This window comes from Polyodon spathula, chromosome 10, assembly GCF_017654505.1.
Source record: "Polyodon spathula isolate WHYD16114869_AA chromosome 10, ASM1765450v1, whole genome shotgun sequence".
NCBI classification, from domain to species: Eukaryota; Metazoa; Chordata; class Actinopteri; order Acipenseriformes; family Polyodontidae; genus Polyodon; species Polyodon spathula.
Genome location: NC_054543.1, coordinates 33,954,783 through 33,977,137, shown reverse-complemented (window position 1 = coordinate 33,977,137; position 22,355 = coordinate 33,954,783). Strand labels below are relative to the sequence as shown.

The window sequence follows — 22,355 nt, the reverse complement described above, 5'->3', positions numbered from 1 at the left end:
ATTTGATTAAATGTGATTACAGCAAACAATGTATAACAACACTAGGAACAGACAGGCATTACTAAATCTAGAAAAAAATGGCAATTACACTTCTGTGGTGCGTACGAAACACAAACCGATAAACTAAAGTACTTACACTTGATCCTTGCTGTCCAGGCTCACCGGGAGGTCCCTGATACCCATGAGAACCCTGTATTGGCACAAGAAAGGAAAGTTGGCTTGATACAGTTTCTAATAGCCAGCCTTGGCCCCTACTTTCTGGGTACATTTGTCTCTGATTCACCCCAGATGTTGCTCTATTCGTCAATGTTTTATTGTGTTTGTGTATTGTTAGGGTTCCAACATGGATCTTAATTGCTGTTATGCAAGTTGGTAAACGAAAAGCATTAGCATACTACTTCTTCAATCCCTGAAACAGATACACATCAATCCCTGAAAGAGAAACCCTTCAATCTCTGAAAGGGATATGCTTCAATGCAATCCAACTGGCTCTACGGCTTCCTGTTGCTTTCCTAAGTGTCACGCAGTGACACTGGCCCCCTTGTAAAGCCCCAGTTAAACACTATTATTATTTTTGTCATATAATAAATAAGTATGTGTGTGTGTTTTCTTGTTTTGCACTCTTTATATTATTTCTTTATTTACTTTTGATCACTTTTATAAATATATATTTTTAGTATAACTCTCCTTATTCTTTTGACACAGAGCACATTGTAGAAATGTATTGTGTATGGAGCACAGGGCTGTGAGAAGGGGACCACAGAAAGTGAAAGAACTCTGGAAGCAAAGGCTGTTGGGAACTGTAGTTTGTTTGAGCAGGCAAGGTGAAGTGCTACCACAAGACCTATGCATTGGTGGGGAGGTTAGAGGGGAGGAGTTAACCCCATTTATAAGCAGGCACACAGCAGCAGCACAAGAAACGCAAGCAGAAAACCTATGAAGAAGGAACTGGAAGAGATTGAAGAAAGGGACTAGCAGCAGCAGAAGAGGCAGAGAGCAGGAGGAAGAAGTGTGGTAAATCCTTTGGGATCTGGACTTGGCTGGAGATGCAGAGGCACTGGAACTACCCTGAACAAGGAGAAGGTCCACTGTTCACAAAGGGAAGTGGAGTTTGTAGTGTACATGTACAGCCATTTTATTTCCATTGACATTCGTCACTCCTGTTAAGTTAGTTTTAACCCTGTTTTATCCTGACTGTTTTTATTATTTAAATGGTATTTTAGTGTTTCTAGAGAAAGAGCTCTTTTACTGGAATTTATAATGGGTTTTAATGAGGCATTTCAGATGAGTGTGTGTTTTAGACGGCCATTTTAGTACCAACTTGGTAAAGGGGGAAGAGGAGACGGCAAGTGACCTATCGTTTTTAAAGTCTTTTTACCAATGTTTTGTTTCTTTGCCTCTCCGGAGCCCTGAGAACTACTGGACCTTGCCATCACGCCGATGTACTGAACCTGGAAGTGGACAGCTTGGCTAGAGTCCTGCGGGGCGTAGCCTCTATACTGCCAGTTGTATTTTTATTTATTTATTTATTTATTTATTTTTAATTTAGTCGTTGCCAATTACTTTTTGTTATTTTCTGCCAATTTGAAATGCCCAATTATTATTTAGGCTCAGCTCACCACTACCATCCCTGCACTGACTCAAGAGCGGCGAAGACGAACACACACTGTCTTCCAAAGTGTGTGCCGTAAGCCAACCGCTTCTCTACACACTGCGGATTCACCATGCAGCCTCCCAGGAGTTACAGCGTCGGAGGACAACGCAGCTCTGGGCAGCTTACAGGCAAGTTCGCTGGCACCCAGCCAAACTACAGAGGTCGCTAGTGCGCTGTGAGCCAAGGACACCCTGGCCAACCTAAACACCCCCCCTCCCCCCCAGCGAAGCTCAGCCAATTGAGCGCTGCCTCCTGGAAACTCCCATCCACGGTCGGCTGTGGAATAGCCCAGACTCGAACCAGTGATGTCCAGGCTATAGGGTGCATACTACCCTCATGCAGAGTGCCTTTATTTGATGCACCACTCGGGAGCCACCAGTTGTATTTTTTCTTTCTTTATTTTGATACTTTGCACCCTAGCCCAGTGGTGAGTGCTTTTTATGTTGATATTTCCACCCTAGCTAATTGGTGGGTGGTAGTTTTAATTGTTTTTTTTTTTTTTTTGTTTTTTTTTAAATCATTGTAATACCTTAAATAAATTTTGTTTTAATTACATTGCTGGTGTTGTTTGTCTATGGGCGGGTTGGTATCTATTCTCCTACCTATGTCACAAATTAACCAAACCTGTGCAAATTAACATTCTTATTTCTGTATACTGGGTACTGTTGCCCATCACCAACACTTGAAGTAGTAGGACGACATACATATTTTTACTGCCTTGCCAACGTGTACCACGACACTAAGTGCTGATGGCTTCTATAATTTAAGTGTGTGTTATGGAGCTTACTTACTTACGTATGAAGAAAGTGTAAAAGACAACCATAGAGATATTATATCTAGTACTTACAGGGGCACCAGGTCTTCCAGCTTGTCCAGGTGGACCTGGGGGACCCTAAAATTAACAAGAAATTTGAAATCATGAAATAAAAAATAAAACAGGAAAATAAAATAAAATAAATAATTTTATTGTATGTAACAAGGCATATCTTACAGGTAGTAGTGCCGTGTCATATGTAATACCACCACTATATTTTCCATCAGATTTGACATCATACGCAGGACGGAAGGTTTGCTATAAAAAAACAAAACAATTTTTTTTTTTTTTTCTAGTGTTTTTGTTGATAAATGCTACTGATGATAAATATAACTACTAATATTTTCCTTAATAAGTCATCCAGATATTTGTGCTTTTTTTGTGCAATTTTGTTACAAACCTATCTAACTGATTGGAAGCCATAAAAGTAAAACAATACTCACCACTCCCCCAGTGACGCTGGACTCCCTACAATCTGGACAAACTCCAGGTGATCCAGGAGGACCAGGAAGTCCTGGCTGACCAGGAATGCCAGGTAAACCCTACACAAAAAAAACAACAACAATAAAAATGTATAATCATATTGCCTTAGAATCCCCAAACACAGATTTTTTTCTTAATTCTCATTAAGAATGTTTTTGACTACTGGCTGTTTCCCGTAAGAGAACTACATAAGTAGACATCAAATAACCTGTTGATTTATAGATGGATGGATTTAGATTTCCACTCTATTTCACTGAATGGTTTTGTATTCCATAATGTAAAAGGTCCCTGAATCTATGAAGTTTTGTTTGTCAATATGTGACAAGAAAACAGTTACTTACTGTAGTTCTGATTTAGAGACCTTTGTGTTCTTGAATGTTTATGTGTCCCAGTTTCTTTTGTTGCAAACAGAATATTGTTTATTGTTCCGGTCTGAATTGTGTGTTAGTAAAGCATGATTGATTCATTTTCACAATGTAGTTCACTTCATACACTTTAATAAAATACAAAGTCACACTGTATTTAACACCCACATCAGCCGCTGGGAAAGGGGTTAGTTTTATGTATTTTGATTTGTAAATATATATTTCTTACCGGGTCTCCCTTTTCTCCCTTTGCACCATTGCCGTTTGGTGGAGGCTTCTAAGAAAAAAAGAAAGAAGTATTTCAAATGACATTATACATAATCATTTCATAATTACAAGCACAGTTATATAGGTAGCTGTTGTCTGCACTCCAGATAAGGTTTTGGGTCACTGAGTGATTTACTCTTCAATTTACATCATGGCGTACATGATCAGATTTCGTTCATAGCCACCTATTTAATAGCAGTTGCTGTTCATAAGAGATAATTCAGATGCATCATTAAGCCCCAATGGTTTTCATCTATGAATGCATGTTTGTAATGAATTGTGAGAAAGGTTAACGATCACCTCATTAGCATAAAGTTTCCTGAGCGTCAACATGCAAAATGCTGTCAATAACTAAGAGTTATTGAACGCTGTCTACAGTCAAGTCTAAACTAATAACAGCCTTGGCGAGCTATTTTTTTAAAGACATATTTTATTACTACACTTGCTCTGTTATACAGTTTAACATACCCGTGATTAACACTGCCTATTTTGAAAAAAAAAAAATCTGTAACTTTATATGAAAGAAAATGTTTAAAATAAATATATACCCTAACGGAAATGTTCTAAACAATGGTGAGATTTAAAAGGCACTTTCACATCATACTGTATATGACAAGTTTGGAACAAAATGTGTCCTTTTTACAATCAAATTTCTGTCACAATGGCCACGGTAGTAAAGTCAAGATGTCTTTATGGTACGTGCTTAAGAACTGAATTTTACTCATGGTGTGATTAATCCTATGCAAGTTCAATTTACTTACTGGTTCAGCTGGGGTTGAGGGTGTAGGACAAATTGGACAACATTCTCCAAAGGGGATTTCAGGGTTGGGACAGTCGCTCAGTTCTTCATCACAGAGTATATCATCGCACAGGACTGACCCAGAGTCACACACACAAATCTGGCAGGCTTCAGGTTTCCAGACATCTCGGTCAGCATACTCCTGCCCGGCATATCTACACGCACCGGTACCTAAAACAACTGTGGATGGAAACAGCAGAGCATTCAGTTTCTGCAAGGGCTTGACCTGTTCATTAAAAGCAGTGGCCACAATAAGGTACTGTTATCATAAATTCATTTCTGAGTGTCATATGCATAGGGCTTCTGTTTATCAGTTTTTATCAATTTCATTTTTTCGCATATTTTTAGCTAATTGTGAGTTTTATGTAAAACTATTTTTTCAGGGCTTTCACTTTTTATATACTGTATGGAATTCTTGTTTTCGGTTACTTTCCAAAATGCTTGGGTGATTTTTTCTGTCAAAATATGTATAGTATTAACTCAGCAGTAAAGTACTTGCACACTTAAGTTATACCTTTACTTTGCTGTCTTCCACAATGAAATCCTTATGGTCATGGATACATTTTTCTGGGGTTCTTGTGTGTAAGCATTTTTTTTTAAATGTTGTCACAATTTGTAATTCTGTTTTAAATCCTCTGTATCTTAACTGTAATACAGCTATACATCCTTCTAACAACCCTACATTCCTAACTGTAATATTGTTTGAAATCTTGCAAGTGGAGTCTCCAATAGAAACTTAGGAATGTGCTGCCACTAAGTAGTTGGGGTGGTATGAACAGGATGGCTGCAGTGGTGAAGTCAAACCAGAAAGGAGCACACACAGGCAGTACTAGCGGGTGAAACTGAATCACTACGGCTTTCAGCTTTTATTAAATAATAAAACGAAGATTTCAACAAACACAAAACAAAAGGGCACGTTAGCCCAACAAACAAACAAACAATAAACAAAAGTATCGTGCTGGTTTATTAATCAGAATGTTTAGCAATTACTATCTCTCTGTGTTTGCTCTGTTACCTCCTCTGCACACTCGTTCTCCACTCTGAACTCCTTTCACCGAGTGCAGCCAAAGGGCAGATTTTTTATAATATAATTAAACAATCAGTAGCTGACAGTCATGCATTCTCACAAAATGTTTAAAAAAATAATAAATACAAAGCAATACCACGGCCGACGACATCTTGTTCGTCCTTGACAAACAATAAATCAAAAACACAGCTTTTAGCCGTCATATATATTTACAGAAACCATAATACAAATAATATTTAGAATAATAAACAGCGCACATATATACAGTATGTATTTATATACCTAGGGTTGGGACACTCCGCCACAGGTGGGTTTAAAGTATACAGAACAAATGAATGATAGATACAAATCAGGAAGGAGGAACATTGCCCAGCTGCACTGGGAAAGGGTAGGTTTTTTTTATTTTTTTTATTTTGCAGTAGGTTTTGTTTTTTTTTTAATGGGAAAGAGGTGGTCAACATGAATTGAGTAGCCATTTCCACTGGTTTTCCGGTGTTTATTGGCTATACACTGACTTCGTTTTTTTTTGTATCGGGGTGTTTTATCTGGTTTTATCAGTTACAACCAAAAATCAGAAGGTCTACATATACAGCATTTAGATACTTCTGCTCACTCAGATTTGACCTATTAAAAAAAAATCCTTAGTGGCACGCTGAAGTGCTTACTTATGGAAACCTATAGCTGCCATGCAGAGTAAAAAAAAAATAGCAGGCAGGTATAAAAGCAAGAGAAAATGTGAGCTAGCAGAGCAATAGAGCTAGCAGCTACACCACAGAGATATTGATGTACACACACAAAGCAGACAGCTGCTTCTGCATCCAGAGCTCAAAGAATATCACAGACATATGCAGTGAGATTTGTAGTTTGGTGATAAAAATGAGTGATCAGGAGAGGATTTATCAGTATGCACGTCTATGAAGAGATATGTTAAAAATACAGCGAACAAGGGGTGGGGCTTGGATGAAGATGCAGTACTGATATCGTTTTGTCAGGCAATGCATTTAAAACCTGTTTTATTCTGGAAAAAAATAAATAAATAAACAGCGTGTGTGAAAATAAATTGGACCTGATGAGCACTGAATAAACGGACTGCAAAGGGTTAAAACTGACAAACTTTAGTTAGGCTTTTGTTTTGCTTGATTTGTATTGTACAAATAAGTATACAGGCATCGTCCTGTTGTATTTCATTTCTGTGGTCCTGTGGTTCTCTTTTACACAAAAAGAAAATGGTCCTGCAAGTGGCAAACTTACCCCGGTGTGTCATATATATATATATATATATATATATATATATATATATATATATATATATATATATATATATATATTCTATAACAATGTGAATGCTGGTGCTACAAAAGTGTTTGAAAAAACCTTTTAACCTCAGAATGCTTCGTCTTGGGACAACTGCATACAAGAATCTCCTCCAGTGGATAAACACGAAGGGGAAAGAAAGATGGCAACTCCCATTAGAATCAAGTCCATATCCACACTGGGTTCTCAATAAAAGCAATAGTCTTTATCTCATATCTTTAAAATGTCACAGTAAACATAGCTCCTATTGCAGAGAGGCATAGTGGATACTTGCATTACAAACACTGGAATCATTTGGACTGAATGAGGAACTGAGCTTGTGTCCTTTAATATGAAATTTAGGTTTATGTTCACCGATATGCGAGATTAGAGATTGTTGTTGCTATTGAAAGAAAAATAAATGTGTTAATTTTAAATTGATAACTGAGGACTATGTTTTTGTATGTAGTAGAAATGTGTTTCCTGACTTTTAAATATTCACTTATAGCGAGGAGTTTAATCTTTGTCCCTTGCCTTGATATAGGCTGTATAATTTAGGTATAATGTTGTTATGTTAAATTGGATATATTATTATGGATCATATTTGATTGTTTTATAACTTTGTGACTGTAAGTTTGCTGGTGTTGCCATTAAAATAATATGTTATTTGTTAATTGAGTGTTGCAATCTACCTGTGTATTCTAATTGAAATGTGATCTGCTTAATACTTTGTTCACCTGAAATGAATAATGATTATTTAAGGGTGATCTAGTCACCTTTTTTTTGCTCTGAAGGAGACTTACAGGTTGAAACATGTTAGCTATGTTTACTGTGAAATTTTAAAGATGTGAAATAAAGACAATTGCTTTTATTGAGAACTCTGTGGATATGGACTTGATTCTAACAGGAGTTGCCGTCTTTTTTTGTTTGTGTATACACATGGATGAAAGCTATATTTGTATCTAGAGCCACTGAAAAGCTGGTACATTCGTATCTTAATATACATTATTATTATTATTATTATTATTATTATTATTATTATTATTATTATTCATTAAATTCACTTGCAATTTGAACTTTAACATCCGTTTATTGTCTTTTAAAGGAAAATAACTCCATCTCGGGTTTCTGTGACAGATTATAAACTGCTCGACCTAACGGTCTTGTAGTACATGAAGTCACAAAAACCCGAGATGGAGTTATTTTCCTGTAACTCACTCATGCCTTTGTTTTTATATAGTGCTAAAAATACCTTATACTATATTTTATAAATCCTCAGAAATCAGGTACTATAAAATGTCCCTGAATGAAAACTCTTTCAGTAATTAAGTGTTGCATTATAAAATATAATTTTCTGTTTAAACTGTTTACTGTGTTACACATTTGTGTTAAGAAAAGCTAACAAAGTATGTGTTCATTTATACAGTATATCACGTTGATCCTGCAATTTACTGTAGGTTATTTTCAGCTCTCCCTGCTGTCAAAATGAAATATTACCTGGTTACAGCACCCTCGCTTGCCAGTCCAATAAGCTTATGGTTTAGGGACACAGAACATCCCTTTTAATAATTAAGTGGTATATATAGTGCTTACAGAAGTGTGCTAACCCAGGGGGGGTTATGCATTGCTTTATGTGTACTAACGGATTAAACACCGTCATTAGATTTTCAGCAGACAGGAGTTCCTTATCATAATGGAATGACTAATCTGCAAGCTTCAATGTGATCATTGATTCTTTCAATTTTGTATTTGAGTGTATAAACATAACTGCATTCTTACAGTAGTGTAAGGCTAGATCTCATCGATTAAATCCTTATTCCTGTTCATATTAGTTAAAACAATATGTATCTACCTCTGGGAGTTCGAAATATAGTTTTTTTATGACTAAATCATCAGTCTAATAATGGGTAATCTCTGGAGTTTATATACTCCATTGCTTTTGACAAACATTTTGTAAAAAGATTAGGTTTGTCACTGTTACCATATCCTTTAATCATATCACTTTTATCAGATGATTCTGCCATTCTGCACCAGAAGGAGATTTTGATTATTTCCAGTGACATAATTATTTTTTTTTTTTGCCAATATGTTTGTTGGAAGTATTACCCTTTCTTTGTATTTGGGTATATCCAGGTTAGTCCCAGTTCTTTCAAAGTCGTTGTTGATTGCTCCATAACCCCTTTTTTGCATTTATTATTCTTCTTTTTACGTTATGTAACAAATAGATTAATGTTGATGATGCCAACTTTCATTTTTCAGAACACAAAAGCACAAACTATGCCTTTGAGTACAACATTCAAAAACCCAGACAATAAGGCTCAATCTGTTTGACACAGACAACGTCATGTAGTATACAGTGCAAAAGGGTTCTAAATAATTCTAATGTCCTGTAACTGATATTTTTAAAAAGTACTTTTACCATGTAAAACCTCTTGAAATGAATAACCTGAAATATGTTTTGTTGTTACAGCACAATTATTACAAATACAAATAAAGTTTCCCTCTTAAAGTGTTTCCTATAATGAATCCATAACAAATCATTTAAGTATTCCAACCCTTATTCATACAATCAAACAGCCACTTGAAGTGTTACATGCAATTTTGGCTCTTGTACCAGAAGAGGGCATTATTACCTTGCAAAAGTTTTAAATTTGAGCCTTGCAGAAGGCTTGTGAGATCTCAAAAGCATATCATTTGACTGGCATTTATGTTATTAAAATGGTACTGTATCCATCCAAGACCCTTTGGTTTTTATGGATACAGCACCATTTCTGTAATCCACACACCTACTAATTACTCCCCTATTTGAATTAGAAATATTCAGACCTTGTGTTCAGGTCATAATATACAAAGGAAAACTCAACTATCCTGCCAAATTATGTTCATGTATGAGGTCAGAAATTCTTCAAGCACTTCACTGATTTATGAACTAACTGCTGGTTTTCTTTAAATGTATATTTATTTTTTACTGGCAGCAATCAGAACTACAGTATCTGCACTTTGTCAACATTCCTGGTAAAACATGCAACCTACAAAAAAATATATAATCTCGAACATAAATTGTAATAAGGGCCGTATAAACACTTGTGATAACAAATGCATACCACAAAGAAAAGAATGCTGCACAGACACGCCAGTCTCTTTTTAAATCGGCACTTCATTAAATGTGTTGTATTTTTCTGATTCTTTAGAATTTAAAACAATTGACATAATGTGTTTTCAAACTGATTATCTGTCTTTTAAATGAAATATGTTTGAGGTATAACTGACAGATTACTGTGCTTTAGTTAATCATTTTTACCACTTTACAGAGGAGGAAAACTACTAATAAGGAACTGGAAAATTAATTTAGAGAAAATGTCTAGCTTTCAGGCACCAAGCTTCGGCTCAGAAACTTTTTTCTACTCCAGAAACATATTGTGGCTATGCATAGGGAAATGACATTAGAGAAAACGTTATAAAGAGTAAACACCTTTACAGAGTAATTCTCAGTTCTCTGCATTTACAGATATGAAAATAAGACTGTAGTTCTTTATTTTGCACACTGTGCTTCAAAAGGTCAAATACATTACTTTAGCAGAACCTGCCATACAAAAAACGGCCAGAAAAAAACAAGTGTTACGTATTTTACATCCGAATTTTGGGGAGACCACACAGTTGTTAAAAGTGCACATTCCAAATACTTTTCAGAATGCTGCTAATATATTTGGGAGATCTTCGGTTCCCGCAGGCAGGGGTTTCTCACAGGCAGAGATGGGATGCGAACCCAGGACCTCTCGCTCTGAAGCACAGCACTGATACCACTGTACGAAAGAACCTGCAGGACCTGGTATCGGGCGCATATCTTCAAATTTGATTGCGTCACTGTGACGGAGAGCGAATGAATCCGAATCAACAATCTCCCTCTCGACCGGTGAGGGCACTGTACAACAGGAGCTGCGGGCTTCCTACTGAATGGTTGGGCTGTTCATCCCAAGGACAGTCGGGAGCCGGTCATTCAGGAAGAGGGCGGCGTTACGGTACCTGGAGTCCTTGCCCTAGTACGGTGAGCGAAGTTTCAGTCATGAATTGGAGGAGACGTAATTGAACTAGCTATCGGAGGGGACGGGGCTTAGGGTACTTTAGGGGGACGTGACGCCGTAATCGTCTCCTTTGTTGTGGTTAATGGGAGGAGACAAGGACGGAACCTTGAATGAAGTGTTGTGTTTGTTTTGCCAGACGGCTGATACGAAGCTGGAGCTGCAGCGAGATGTCCGGTCCTGAACGCGTACGAGCACCAGCACTCAGAGCACCGCACCTGCACCAGAGCACCCAGTTTGGAGACGTGTTTTCTGTGGTTATTATTTCGGGACTGCAACCCCTTTGTTTTGTAGCTGGTAATACCCATTGCTGGGTAGAACCAGCTTTATTATTTTGAGTCCAGTTTTTGCTGGCAATACCCATTGCTGGGTAGAGCCAGCTTTATTATTTGAAACCCGGTTTAAAAGGGCATTAAAAGAAACCTGACCGGTAAACTTTGTGTTTGTCCTTTGTTGGAGCACCTCAAATCACCTATACACCAGAGCACTACAAACCACTTTGCCACAGTCACCTACTAGCCCTGTCCTCTACACCCGTGCACGCTACACTATACATACCCAAAATGGCTGCTTAGAACATAATAGAACTGTCTCAATTGTGTAAATTTAGAAGAGTCAAACATATATGGTAGAATTGTAGTTTCATGCCCAAACATGCTGAAGGCACAGCTGCTCCGCAGAAGCCCATGTTTCCTCTCCAACTTACTGTCCAGCGACACAAGCCTTTTACTCTATTTTTACTCTGCTTTTCATAAGCCATAAACTGTAACCAGTTGGATTGACTGCAGCTAAGAAGGAGATCTTGAGGGCATGGTTAGAGCCTGGCATTCCAATTCACGTTTGGTTAATTTTTTTCATGAGATTATTTTATTAGAATGAATCAACGGCAAGGCTACGCTTAGCCAGTTTGGCTATTCTAAATTCATGGTCGACGGCAGCTGATGTCATAGCTGAGCATATTCTCAATGGGCGTTCACATTAGGCAAACACACTGCTTTATGATATATTGTGTTAATTTCTGTATGCATTTGTATATTTATTTTTGTCCTCATTTATTCTATTTTTTTGTTTATTACTGTGGGGTTTTTTTTTTGCTAAGGTTAAAAAAATGTTAAAAAAATTATTCACAAAAAAAAATAAACTATAACCAGACCCATTCCAAAGCAACATGTTAAAATGTAGTAAAGGCTTTGTCATACATTCAAAATACTGTTTCACTTAACAGACCTAAAATGGGTTAAGGGGGACATGCTGTTTTACTTTGTGACAGTACAGTATTTAGTCCCATGGGTACTAGCCTAGGCAGCACTGATTGAAATTTTGTGTTTTAAATGAATGTTCTAGCACTGATTGAAATTTTGTGTTTTAAATGAATGTTCTAGGGCAGATCCCCTCAGGACAGCATTTTTCACATAGTTTTGAAATATCAGATTTGGCACCTTCAGTTAATAGAAAAAAACATTATAATCTTTTTTTTTTTTTTTTTTCTGAAATTCATTTGTAAAATACACATGGATAAATAGTAAAGTGACTTACATAATTTATAAAGAAACTTAAAATTTACAATATCACAAAATAAAGAAGAAAATAGCTTTTTTATAATAAAAAAACAAAAAGAAGGAAAAAAGTAAAACACAAAAGTTAGGCAGCGATATATATGTGATGAATGTACACTGTTTGCCTAAACCAGCTGTAGTACCCAGACATAGTAAAATGATTTCCTTTCACTAAAAGGAAACCCAGCATCAGTGAGTATGTAGCACTTACAAGGTAGTTGGGGCACTGATCTCATTGAGATTCATGTCGCAAAGGAAGGAGAGTGGGGGGGTGTCATGCCCCCCCCCCCCCCCCCCCCACCCCCCCCCCCCCCCCCCCCCCCCCCCCCCCGCCCCCCCCCCCCCCCCCCCCCCCCCCCCCCCCCCCCCCCCCCCCCCCCCCACCCCCACCCCCCCCCCCCCCCCCCCCCCACCCCCCCCCCCCCCCCCCCCCCCTCCCAGTGGAACATTTTTGAAAAAAAGGGATAGATTGTGCATTCTGGCACAGTGTTGCATAGTTTAAGCATGTGCTAGACTATTAGCGGTCTGCTTGTAGTCTGACAAAGTACAATGCAATGAAGGATCTTTTTTTTCAGCGCTGCTCACAGCGAGACAAGGTCAACAAGAAGAAAAATGGACTTTGGAAGCATCAAGTATGGAATAAGTAAGCATGTATGGAATTGATGCAGCAGTTCACTTCCAAATTACAGTCTCAATTATTTCTACGTGTTCTGCTTTCACCTTAAAATGGTCAGATTGAGAAATAAACATAGTTTTCACTGAAACAGCTGACATTGCTTTAGTACAAAACTCACACTGACTAGTGTTTTTCCCTGCTTCTTCATTACAATATTATCAGCTCAACATCGGTAAACAGTATAACCAAATTCATTGCATCTGGGATAGTTGTAGCTGCTAAAGAAGATGCAACAGGCAAAATAAATCTTTTTGTTTTCACTCAGAACTTTATTTAGGCTCTCTACGATTTGACTAGCGAAGGATAACGTTGGTTTAAGGAATTCATAAAGAACACTTTTTTTCAGCTTAGTACGGTAACTTTTTCACTTAATTTTTTTGTTTAATTATTGAGCTTGTGAGCCAAGGATACAGACAATAATTGCGCACACTAAATTGGGGAGAAAACCAGGGTAAAAAACTGGAGACAACTAAATTTATTAAAAAAAAAAAAAGTTTTGCACTCTCACTGAAATATTGAAACCTTTCAAAGGAAAAATTCCCTCACAGCTAGATTGTTATTTTAAATGATTATATATATATATATATATATATATATATATATATATATATATATATATATATGCTACAGAAAAACAGCCTGCCCCTAAAAACACATCTGCCAAGAGGAGGGAATGGCACAGAGACAGCTACCACACTTTCAATGCACTACGGCCATGTCTACACTATGCCTTTAAACCGTATTAGTTGCCTTTAAACTGGCTTAAAAGTGCTAAATACAATTTGCGTGCACACTATACAGCATTTAATATTGTACTCGAGAACCAGACTCGAGACCACCTCAGGACGTAGTATCGAGTCTGGGTCTAATTAGATCGCACCATGCCCCTCCCCCACAACATTAGTTAATAATCACACGTCTAATTTAACTTTTGATTTATCTATATTTTTGTTGCTAAGATCAATTCCTAAGTCTGCACAAAAAGCAAATTGCTGTTGTTTGGCATCTTCTCAATACTAACAATCACAATCGCAACGGCATTGCTAACCTCGACATCGTTCAAAACGTCCAGTATACGTCATTTAATCCAACCACTACATCTCATAAAACCTTACAGGACAGGAAGAGACATAGCACTAACCAATAATTTACTTTTTGTTGATTGGTAGGTGGTGATTGCTGTGCATGTTAGAGTTTCTGCCAATTAGGCCTGCAGAAAGTGCATAACGGTGTTAAATTTATTTAAAAGCATGTGTAATATGACATGGACCTGGCAAGGTAAAAATCAATCAATTAATCAATCAATCTTTACTTTATATAGTGCCTTTCATAGTGGAACACCATCATAAAGCGCTTTACAAGATGCAGTGAGACCGCAACCAAAAATGGCAGTGCCAAGGATACGTCACAAACGTGACTGTGATGCTTGTCCGAAAAACAAACTGTTATAGTATAAAATCCACTTAGATTTTTTTTTTTTTTTTTTTTTTTTTTTTTTGTGGCAAATGTAATTTAGGTGAACAGTACAATCAAAAGAATACTTTGTGAGAATGATATTATATTTTTAGAAATTATTATATTATTCATAGAAATTTTGAAAACCCTCTTCTAAACAAGTGGACATATTTGATCTTAATTTAAATATTTACAAGTGGTTGATGTTTATGCATTCTGTATGAACTATCCGTGAGAATTTAGCCGTGCTGAGTTGAGTCAGTAACTGTGAGGGGGTGGTCTGATCAGACCAGCTGTGGGGTGTCCTACATTCCCAGCCAAAACATTCAGGGAGTCTAGATCTTTCAAACATTGAGAATGGATAGATTACATCTGTGTCTCAGGGAACACAAAAGTCATTTTTTTCTTTTTTTTTTTTTTTTTAAGGAGAGCTAACTGGTACAATAAAAAAAATTATATGGATATTTAAATGGTTGGCACCTGTATAAACAAAAAAAAGAACAGATGTTGCAGCTATGGTATGAGTCACAGTGATACTTGATATTATAATTGAAAATACAGTGCAAAGATGGCTATCTTCATCGATTTCTATTTCAGAGTTTATTTAATACATTGTAGAGTCAAATATCAACAATGCTCTTTTGACTATTAATTTACTACCAGTGTTGTAGTTGAGAAGAAATAACTATTTTATGAGTTTAATTTGGTTACCTCTCCGAGCTATCATTCTTTCATTTATGAATAAAACCGTTTCCCCAGGAGCTAGGCAACATGAAGACAAGCATGTGAAAAGCAGGTTCTTATTAATAAAAAATAAATTAAAAAAATAAACATTTTAAGTGTTAAAAAATTCCTCTATTATCACCCCCTCTACTGTATGGAAACCATTTGAATGTTTATAGTTCACGCCTTAGCATTAAGTTGCCCCCACATACAGCTCTCCTCACAGTGTTTTCAGAAAGTCCAAGTGTCTGAAAGGTTTCCCTTAATGTGTGGATAATAAATGACTGTTTGCTGAGTGCTTATCTAAAGTTTTCCATAGCAACCCTGAAAAGAAACATGCAGAGTTTCCAGCACTCCATGCCCAGAGAGACACATGGATTATTAATTTATCAAGTAAAGTAACTGCATGTTTATTCATGCGTCATTCTGTAATGGAGAAAGCGGTTCAATTTTCCACAGAATTACTCATCAATTTATGAAAAAAATGGGTGAAAAATAACATTGTCTAGAATTCCCACAAATTTTTTTTTATGTTGTTAGTTATGTGGTTCTTGTTAAATCAGTTTTGTCTTCTTTGGTTAATTATTTTAATAGCTGACCAGTAAAGACATGATTCCTTTTTGCAAAGGTCTTTTATGGCATTACAAGAAAGAAAAAAAAAGTTTTATGAGGTTAAATTAATCTTATCTCGGTCAGTGTTCCAAAATATTGTACATTTATGAGAAATTGTTGAATGAGAACATTAAATGTACACATTATTTTATTACTGGTAGTTAGCACTTTATACAGTTACAATGATTGTATTGACAAATAAACCCCAAAAAATCCTATATTTAAAATACTAAATCTGTATATCATGTTAAAATAAATAATTTGACAATGAGGCCTGATGGAAATTCTTGAATAAATGTTAATGTTAAGTAACTTCCTGTGTATTTCATCTCTAGCTTACAACACATGAGTAAGACACATTGAGTATTTTCTCGTATATAATTACAAATACAAAAATATACAAACTATACCAGAATGACTAAGGCTAGACGACAAATGAATATTAAGACATGTAGAGGAACGTAAAGTTAAAATCTGAATCTTGATGCTAGCCTTTCAACAAAAGGAAAAAGTGTCTTTATGATACAAGGTGCCATAATTTTGAAGTTAGTCACCAAACCAAATTGGCTGATTGTTCGGCATGGGGAAATGCTCCCGCACAGCCTGTGGTCAAGGAAGTTCTCGGCGACTCAGATGCTTCAAGCAACCTCAGTAAAGCTTTCAGGGGGAGTATGGGGCTTGGCAGAGCCATGAGGAAGGCAGAGGCTGATGCAATAAAGACAGATACCAGCACATTTACAGGACACTGAGGAAGGACCCGGACACCAAGAAGATGGAAAGAGACTGCGGACAGAATGAGGCCAGTGCAACATGTGTTGTACTGGGATCACCTCTGCCCTGACACCCGACGCATCACCTGGGATTACACAAGCCTCTAAAAGCGCAGCTACAAAGGCCTCGAGGAGCACAAAAAGCAGTGAGTCCAGCAGTTGCTTGTGGAGTGCAGCGAGGCCTTTGCCAAAGAAGAAGGACTGGTGGGCTGGACCACACTGGTGCGGCACCACATTGACTCTGGGATCCCTGGACTCAAAGGGAGGAGTCGAACCGGCTGGTGGAAGAGATGTGGAGGAGTTTGGTGACTGAGCCCTCTACTAGCCCGTGGGTCAGCCCTATGGTCCTGGTCCCCAAGAAGGACAGAAAGATGCAGTTCTGTTTCTACCGCCAGCTGAACCTCACCAGCCAAATGGACTCTCATCTCCCCTGGATTGATGACACCTTGGACTTCCTGTTCAGCTCCGCCTGGTTCAGCTCATTGGATCTCAAGAGTGAGCACTGGCAGGCTAGCTGGATGAGACCTCGATGAAATTGTGTACAGGACAGGGGCTGTGGCAATTCACAGCAATGTTTATAAACATCACACATTGGCTGGCTGTTCGGTTGTTTGGTTGTTCAAGCAAGTTCTGAGTGGCTCAGCTGCATCAGTTTATGCAGTGGCTCAGTTCCATTAATAAGGCAATAATGTGCCTAAAACAGAGCTAATGCTTCTGGTGTGTTTTATTTCTATGAAACACATTATAACATAGTTCAAAGGTCTACCACACTGGTAAACAGTCATGATCAAATTTTACAAGTCCAACAGTGGATGCAATATATAATCTTAGAAAGTTTTAACAATCAACATTTCAGTTTATTTCAGCGTGTACCGGTCATTTTTTTTAAAATGGTACTGGATACGTTGCTCTGTCAAGTCAAATCTATACATTTCACATCTTTAACTTGGCAAATTTAATGACAATGAGATCTTGATTTGTTTTTAGCAGACCACTTTGGCATCCAGCCAGGACAAACAATCTGGATATAATCAGAACAACTGGCATTATTGATAAATAAATCCAAGAAAGACCTAACTATGAAAAAATATACCATATCAAACCGCAGCAACTAATACAATTTTGGAGCACATTTTAACAAATTAGTTTAAAAAAAAAAAAAAAAAAAAAAGCATTTTCAATATTTTCTTCGGTGTCTCTCTGACAGCAGAAATGTCTTATAAGCAGCCTTGCTTTTGTCCGTCACAATTAAACAGTAACATTTATTTTAGCAGCTCCAGTAGGCCTCACCATCAAATTAATTCTTTGCAAAGAACGTACTTTGCTTGCTAAGGTTTGACAGTCTTGCTCTGAAGTGTGATTGTGCATGTTCTTAGTGTGGGTGTAACTCTGTACTCTGTGAGGAAAGCTTGAACTGGCCTCTGTACTGAATCTAGATCTGGCCTGGACTATAAAGTAATCTGTACCCCAAAGAGGAAACCAAACAGTGGGTCACCAAGGAGCAATGCTGTAAAAAAAGGCTGTACAACCTAGTACTAGAAAATGCCTAACAGGCTTTGTTCTGATTTACCATTAGGAATTAAAGGTACAGCCACAATTCACCCTTCTTGAGTTAAAGCATAGCTCTGTCTGCCAGACCAGATGTAATCTCTTGAGAAGTGCAAGATCCACACAATTCATCAGTCAAAATGTGGGGGTTGCTCTTCTCAGTGAGATGGCTAGGAGGAGTGGTTTGGGAGAACAGAAATAAAACTTCACATTTGTACACTAAACATGATATGAATTCTAAATTTGATGGTAGACACAGACTTTCAATTTATCATGTTAGTGATGGCAATGACACATCATGACACAAAGCATGTGCAGTAAAATAAGAACAAGACAAGATAAGATGGGAGCTTTAGAGAAGAGAACAGCCCAAAAAGGCCATTAGTTAGTCATTGTGTTACTCTAACGGGCTTAAGAAACTCATTTGACAAGAAAGCACTTTTAAACATTTCAAGATTTCTTGAGACCACACATGCAACCAGGTAGTTGACTAAGTGACAGATGCAAAGGGATCATGGCTAAACTTTAACAACCAGCCCTTTCTGTGTTTTTGTCACAAGCTTTTGTTTTTGTCTGCTAAGAGATAAATAAAGTAGAAAAATGTAATTTTACTTTTTTTTTTTTTAATTATTATTTCAACAATGGTATTTTATCATTTTCACTGAATTGAATGCCCTTTGAAGCTATGTGCTTGGTAATTTATTTCCCCTTATCCCTGTCATAATAGAAAACTGAGGGGCAAGGCACTGTATGTTAAAATCCAATGTTCTGACTTTCATTCCACACTTGTCTACTTGATTTTCTCAACACAGCTTAGAAATGAGGTGCAATAGGGGTCACTTTCTCACTTGTTAGTAGTCGTTAGTTTGCTGTCAGTCTTAAAAAAAAAAAACTGATTTATACTAGCTAGTAATTAAAACAGATTATTCTATTTTATTTTCATAAGTTAAGCTTAAAACTGGCATCCTTTTTCAAATTATTGTGTCATAAAATGTAGAAAATCCTGTGCCTGCTCCTTTAGGGCTGCTTCAACAGCAGAGGGTGCTATGGAGCCAGTAAGGGTCTATGCAAGAATAATAATGGTCATTAAAATAAATAAATAAATACATAAATAAATGTAAAGCTGTATAAACTGCATCATAAAAACGATACATCCCTGCAGCTCACAAAAAAAAACACCCATAATAAAGACTGATGTGATTCACTACTGAGTATTGATTTAGTTAAGAAATACTGTTACTTGAACAGTTATCTATACAACAAAAAGAGAGAACATCTAAACAGAAAATAACAAGTTTAATATATTATTTTCATGAAATATTTTCATCAGTACTGCAAAATCAATTTTAGAGTTACAAGACAATCCCTTAATAGAGATGCTACTAACTTGAAATCATATGTATGTCATGTAATGGCGTTTGAGAGAAGCATCATCTGATTGTCGCTTTATGTACAGTGTAGAGAAACCAAGTTAAATGTTGGTGTTCCAATACACAAACCATACTGCAAGGTGAAAAAATTGTAACAAGGTAAAAACAATGTTTATTTCAAGTCCTTAAATTAAAGATTCTTTTATAAAAATGTGCTGACTTGAAGTCAAAGGTATTCCTTTTCAAAGCTGAAGAAATAATGTTTCTTATGAACTATTTTGACTGTTCATATTTGAATTAGTAGAATAAGGATTTACTTACCATCCTGTTGTTGTGCTAATACCTGTGGCGTTTGCAGAGTTGCAAGGATGGACAAGATCACAAGTTGCACACAGCTCATCATGTCTACAGGCGAGACACAAGACTCTATGTGCTCAGGTAAAGGTTTGGTTTATTGTAACACCATCAAAAGGTCCCTCTTCTATCAATAACAAGCAGAACACAAAACACACCAGCCCCCTATTCCCTTCCTACAGCCTTAAATAGGGAACGAAAGAGAAGTTTGGCATGTCCCATTATCCAGCCCCCTTATTGAAATCTGAGAGTTGCACTCACAAGCAGGCACAATGATTAATATAAGTTAAGTTTAAAGGGCAAGGGAAACATTACTGAAATGTTTACATGCTGCATCTGGGACCCATATTGCTGTGTAAATGAAGACAACTGTGTTCTGTAAAAGATTAGTTCTGTCTTAATGATCAGAGCTGCGTGCCACACCAAATAAAAGAGTTGAAGAATCATCAAATGGTTCATCTAAGGCACTTTTTCTTTTGAGGAATAGTGATTTTTTTTTTTCATTTGTAATTACTCTTTCACAGATGTAATATGATGCCATGATTCTTCCAAAAAGGGTGAAATGCACACCTAATAATTTTGAAGTGCAGCCATGTAAATTATCCATTGCAAAGCGAATGTTATCAAGCGGTCGGAGTCATACCTTTAAGCTTTAGGTTGTTGTTTCATTCGTACTATAAGATTACAAATGGCACAGAGGGGATAGCATCCTGGGCCCTCCATTTTATTAACTACACCTTTAAATAAAGGGAAACAGACAGTTAAATTAACAATTCATAAGATTAGGTTAATGAAACATTTAAGCTAAATATTCTACTGGAGCAAATTGAGCAATTGTTATAACTAATTTACCGAAATGGACAATCAGTTCCTGCACAGAAGTGTTGTAGATGTGTTCAGTTTGTTCAGATACTCCTGGAGCCGCAAATGTTCCTGTAGCTTTTTCAGTGAACAAATCCATAACCTGCTGGATTCACTGTAATCTGTTGTTGTTCAAGTACCAGTGACCATGGCATAGCTGCAAGAATAACAATTTCAGAAAAGAGGCGATTCTGTAACTGTAAAGTTTTTGTTTTGAATGGCAGTTTATGTGAGGAACATAAACACACATATTCATCTTCAAATGACCTGCTTAATAAAAGATAGCATGGTCAAAAAAAATTATTATAATTCTGAAATCAGAAACAGAGGTGGTCAAAATGCTACCTAGAGAAAGATGTCCATAAATAAATATTCCTAGATAGAGTGACGGAACTCAAGTTAAACCAATCTTTCTAGCAGCTGGAAGAACATATAAACCTCAAATAACAGCTGGAGAATATTGGAATCCAGTTTGTCAGTTTCAGTTTAGACAAAGGGAGTTCACTGAGATAGATTATATAAGAACTGGACATACTATCCTGTGGAGGCTTGCTGCAGTTCTAAAGGCAAGATTAATGCCTCATTTGTCTATTTCATTGGTCTGGAAGAACTGAAAGGTGAGATCCTGGGACACATTCTTACAGCCAGTGGCATTATAAAGAAGTAAAAGAAATGCAGATTTAAAGAATATTTTAATAAAGCTAGATCAAACTAATTGCTTCTTTGTATTCCTATGGCATAGAATTACTGTGCTCTTTAAACACATTTTTATTTATATGTATTTATTCCCCAAAGAAGTTATCACAAAAGATACTGAATGGACATTCACTGTCAGATTCAAAACTTCTGATCATCAGTTCTCAGGGAAGAATAAGCATATACAAAATTTAGTACTGAAATATCACAAAAAAAAAATATCATGGAATGCTACGATTATCTTAGTTGATTCTGAATTGTATTTATTTCCTTTTTTAAATCATATATTTAAAATCTTATGGTTTGAAACTGCTACACAACTACCACAGCAGAAATACCTTTTTTCACATTATCTCAGCTAGTAGAGGATCAGATTTAATTATATTTTCAAATCTAATAATTGTATCCAAACTGACTTTGACTGCAATGTGCTTAAGTATAAGCATGTGGTTCACTGAAGAAGGCACTAGCTGGAAGGTTTGTCTACTTCACAGTTGGGTTTTGCATTTGACTTCATGAACGCACACCTGGAAAGCAGTAGTAAACTTATATTGGTTTGTATGGTTGCTGAATAATAAAACTGATACAGTTACCAATTGTTTAAAATGTGTATTGTTATATCAGATATAATTGCTTTATATCAATTTATCTAATGCCAAACAACTAATATACAGTTTTCTACATGTTCTTGCTAAAACAGGGGTAGGCATTGTTCACCCTTGCGGTCCACTCAATTCATTTTTTGCTTTTTTTAAAATGTATTTATTTATTTAGCATTTATTATAGCGCCTTTAACCAAGGCGCTTTACAAGTTTTTAGAAATTGTACAAACTGAAAAATGGGTGAAGAAAGAGGGTAAGATTATTGGGGTAAGGTTAGGAGATTAATAGCTATACAAAAGCAAGGGCCAGAGGCTAGGTCAGGGTCGGGCAAGCAAGGTCATAACAGGAATT

General features: G+C 36.8%; 1 protein-coding gene across 1 annotated transcript in view; it reads right to left on the bottom strand.

Annotated features, from left to right (window-relative positions):
- Window positions 1–20,050, bottom strand: part of LOC121322168 (collagen alpha-1(III) chain-like) — a 44,863-nt gene extending 24,813 nt beyond the window's left edge. Inside the window, exons 1-7 of the mRNA XM_041261741.1 lie at window positions 19,813–20,050; window positions 4,345–4,562; window positions 3,546–3,593; window positions 2,912–3,010; window positions 2,646–2,726; window positions 2,502–2,546; window positions 137–190 (exon numbers count right to left, since the gene is read on the bottom strand). Coding sequence (XP_041117675.1) covers window positions 137–190; window positions 2,502–2,546; window positions 2,646–2,726; window positions 2,912–3,010; window positions 3,546–3,593; window positions 4,345–4,562; window positions 19,813–19,894 — 627 coding nt within the window. The 5' untranslated portion in view covers window positions 19,895–20,050. The remainder of the gene's footprint in view (window positions 1–136; window positions 191–2,501; window positions 2,547–2,645; window positions 2,727–2,911; window positions 3,011–3,545; window positions 3,594–4,344; window positions 4,563–19,812) is intronic.
- Window positions 20,051–22,355: the final 2,305 nt, after the last annotated feature.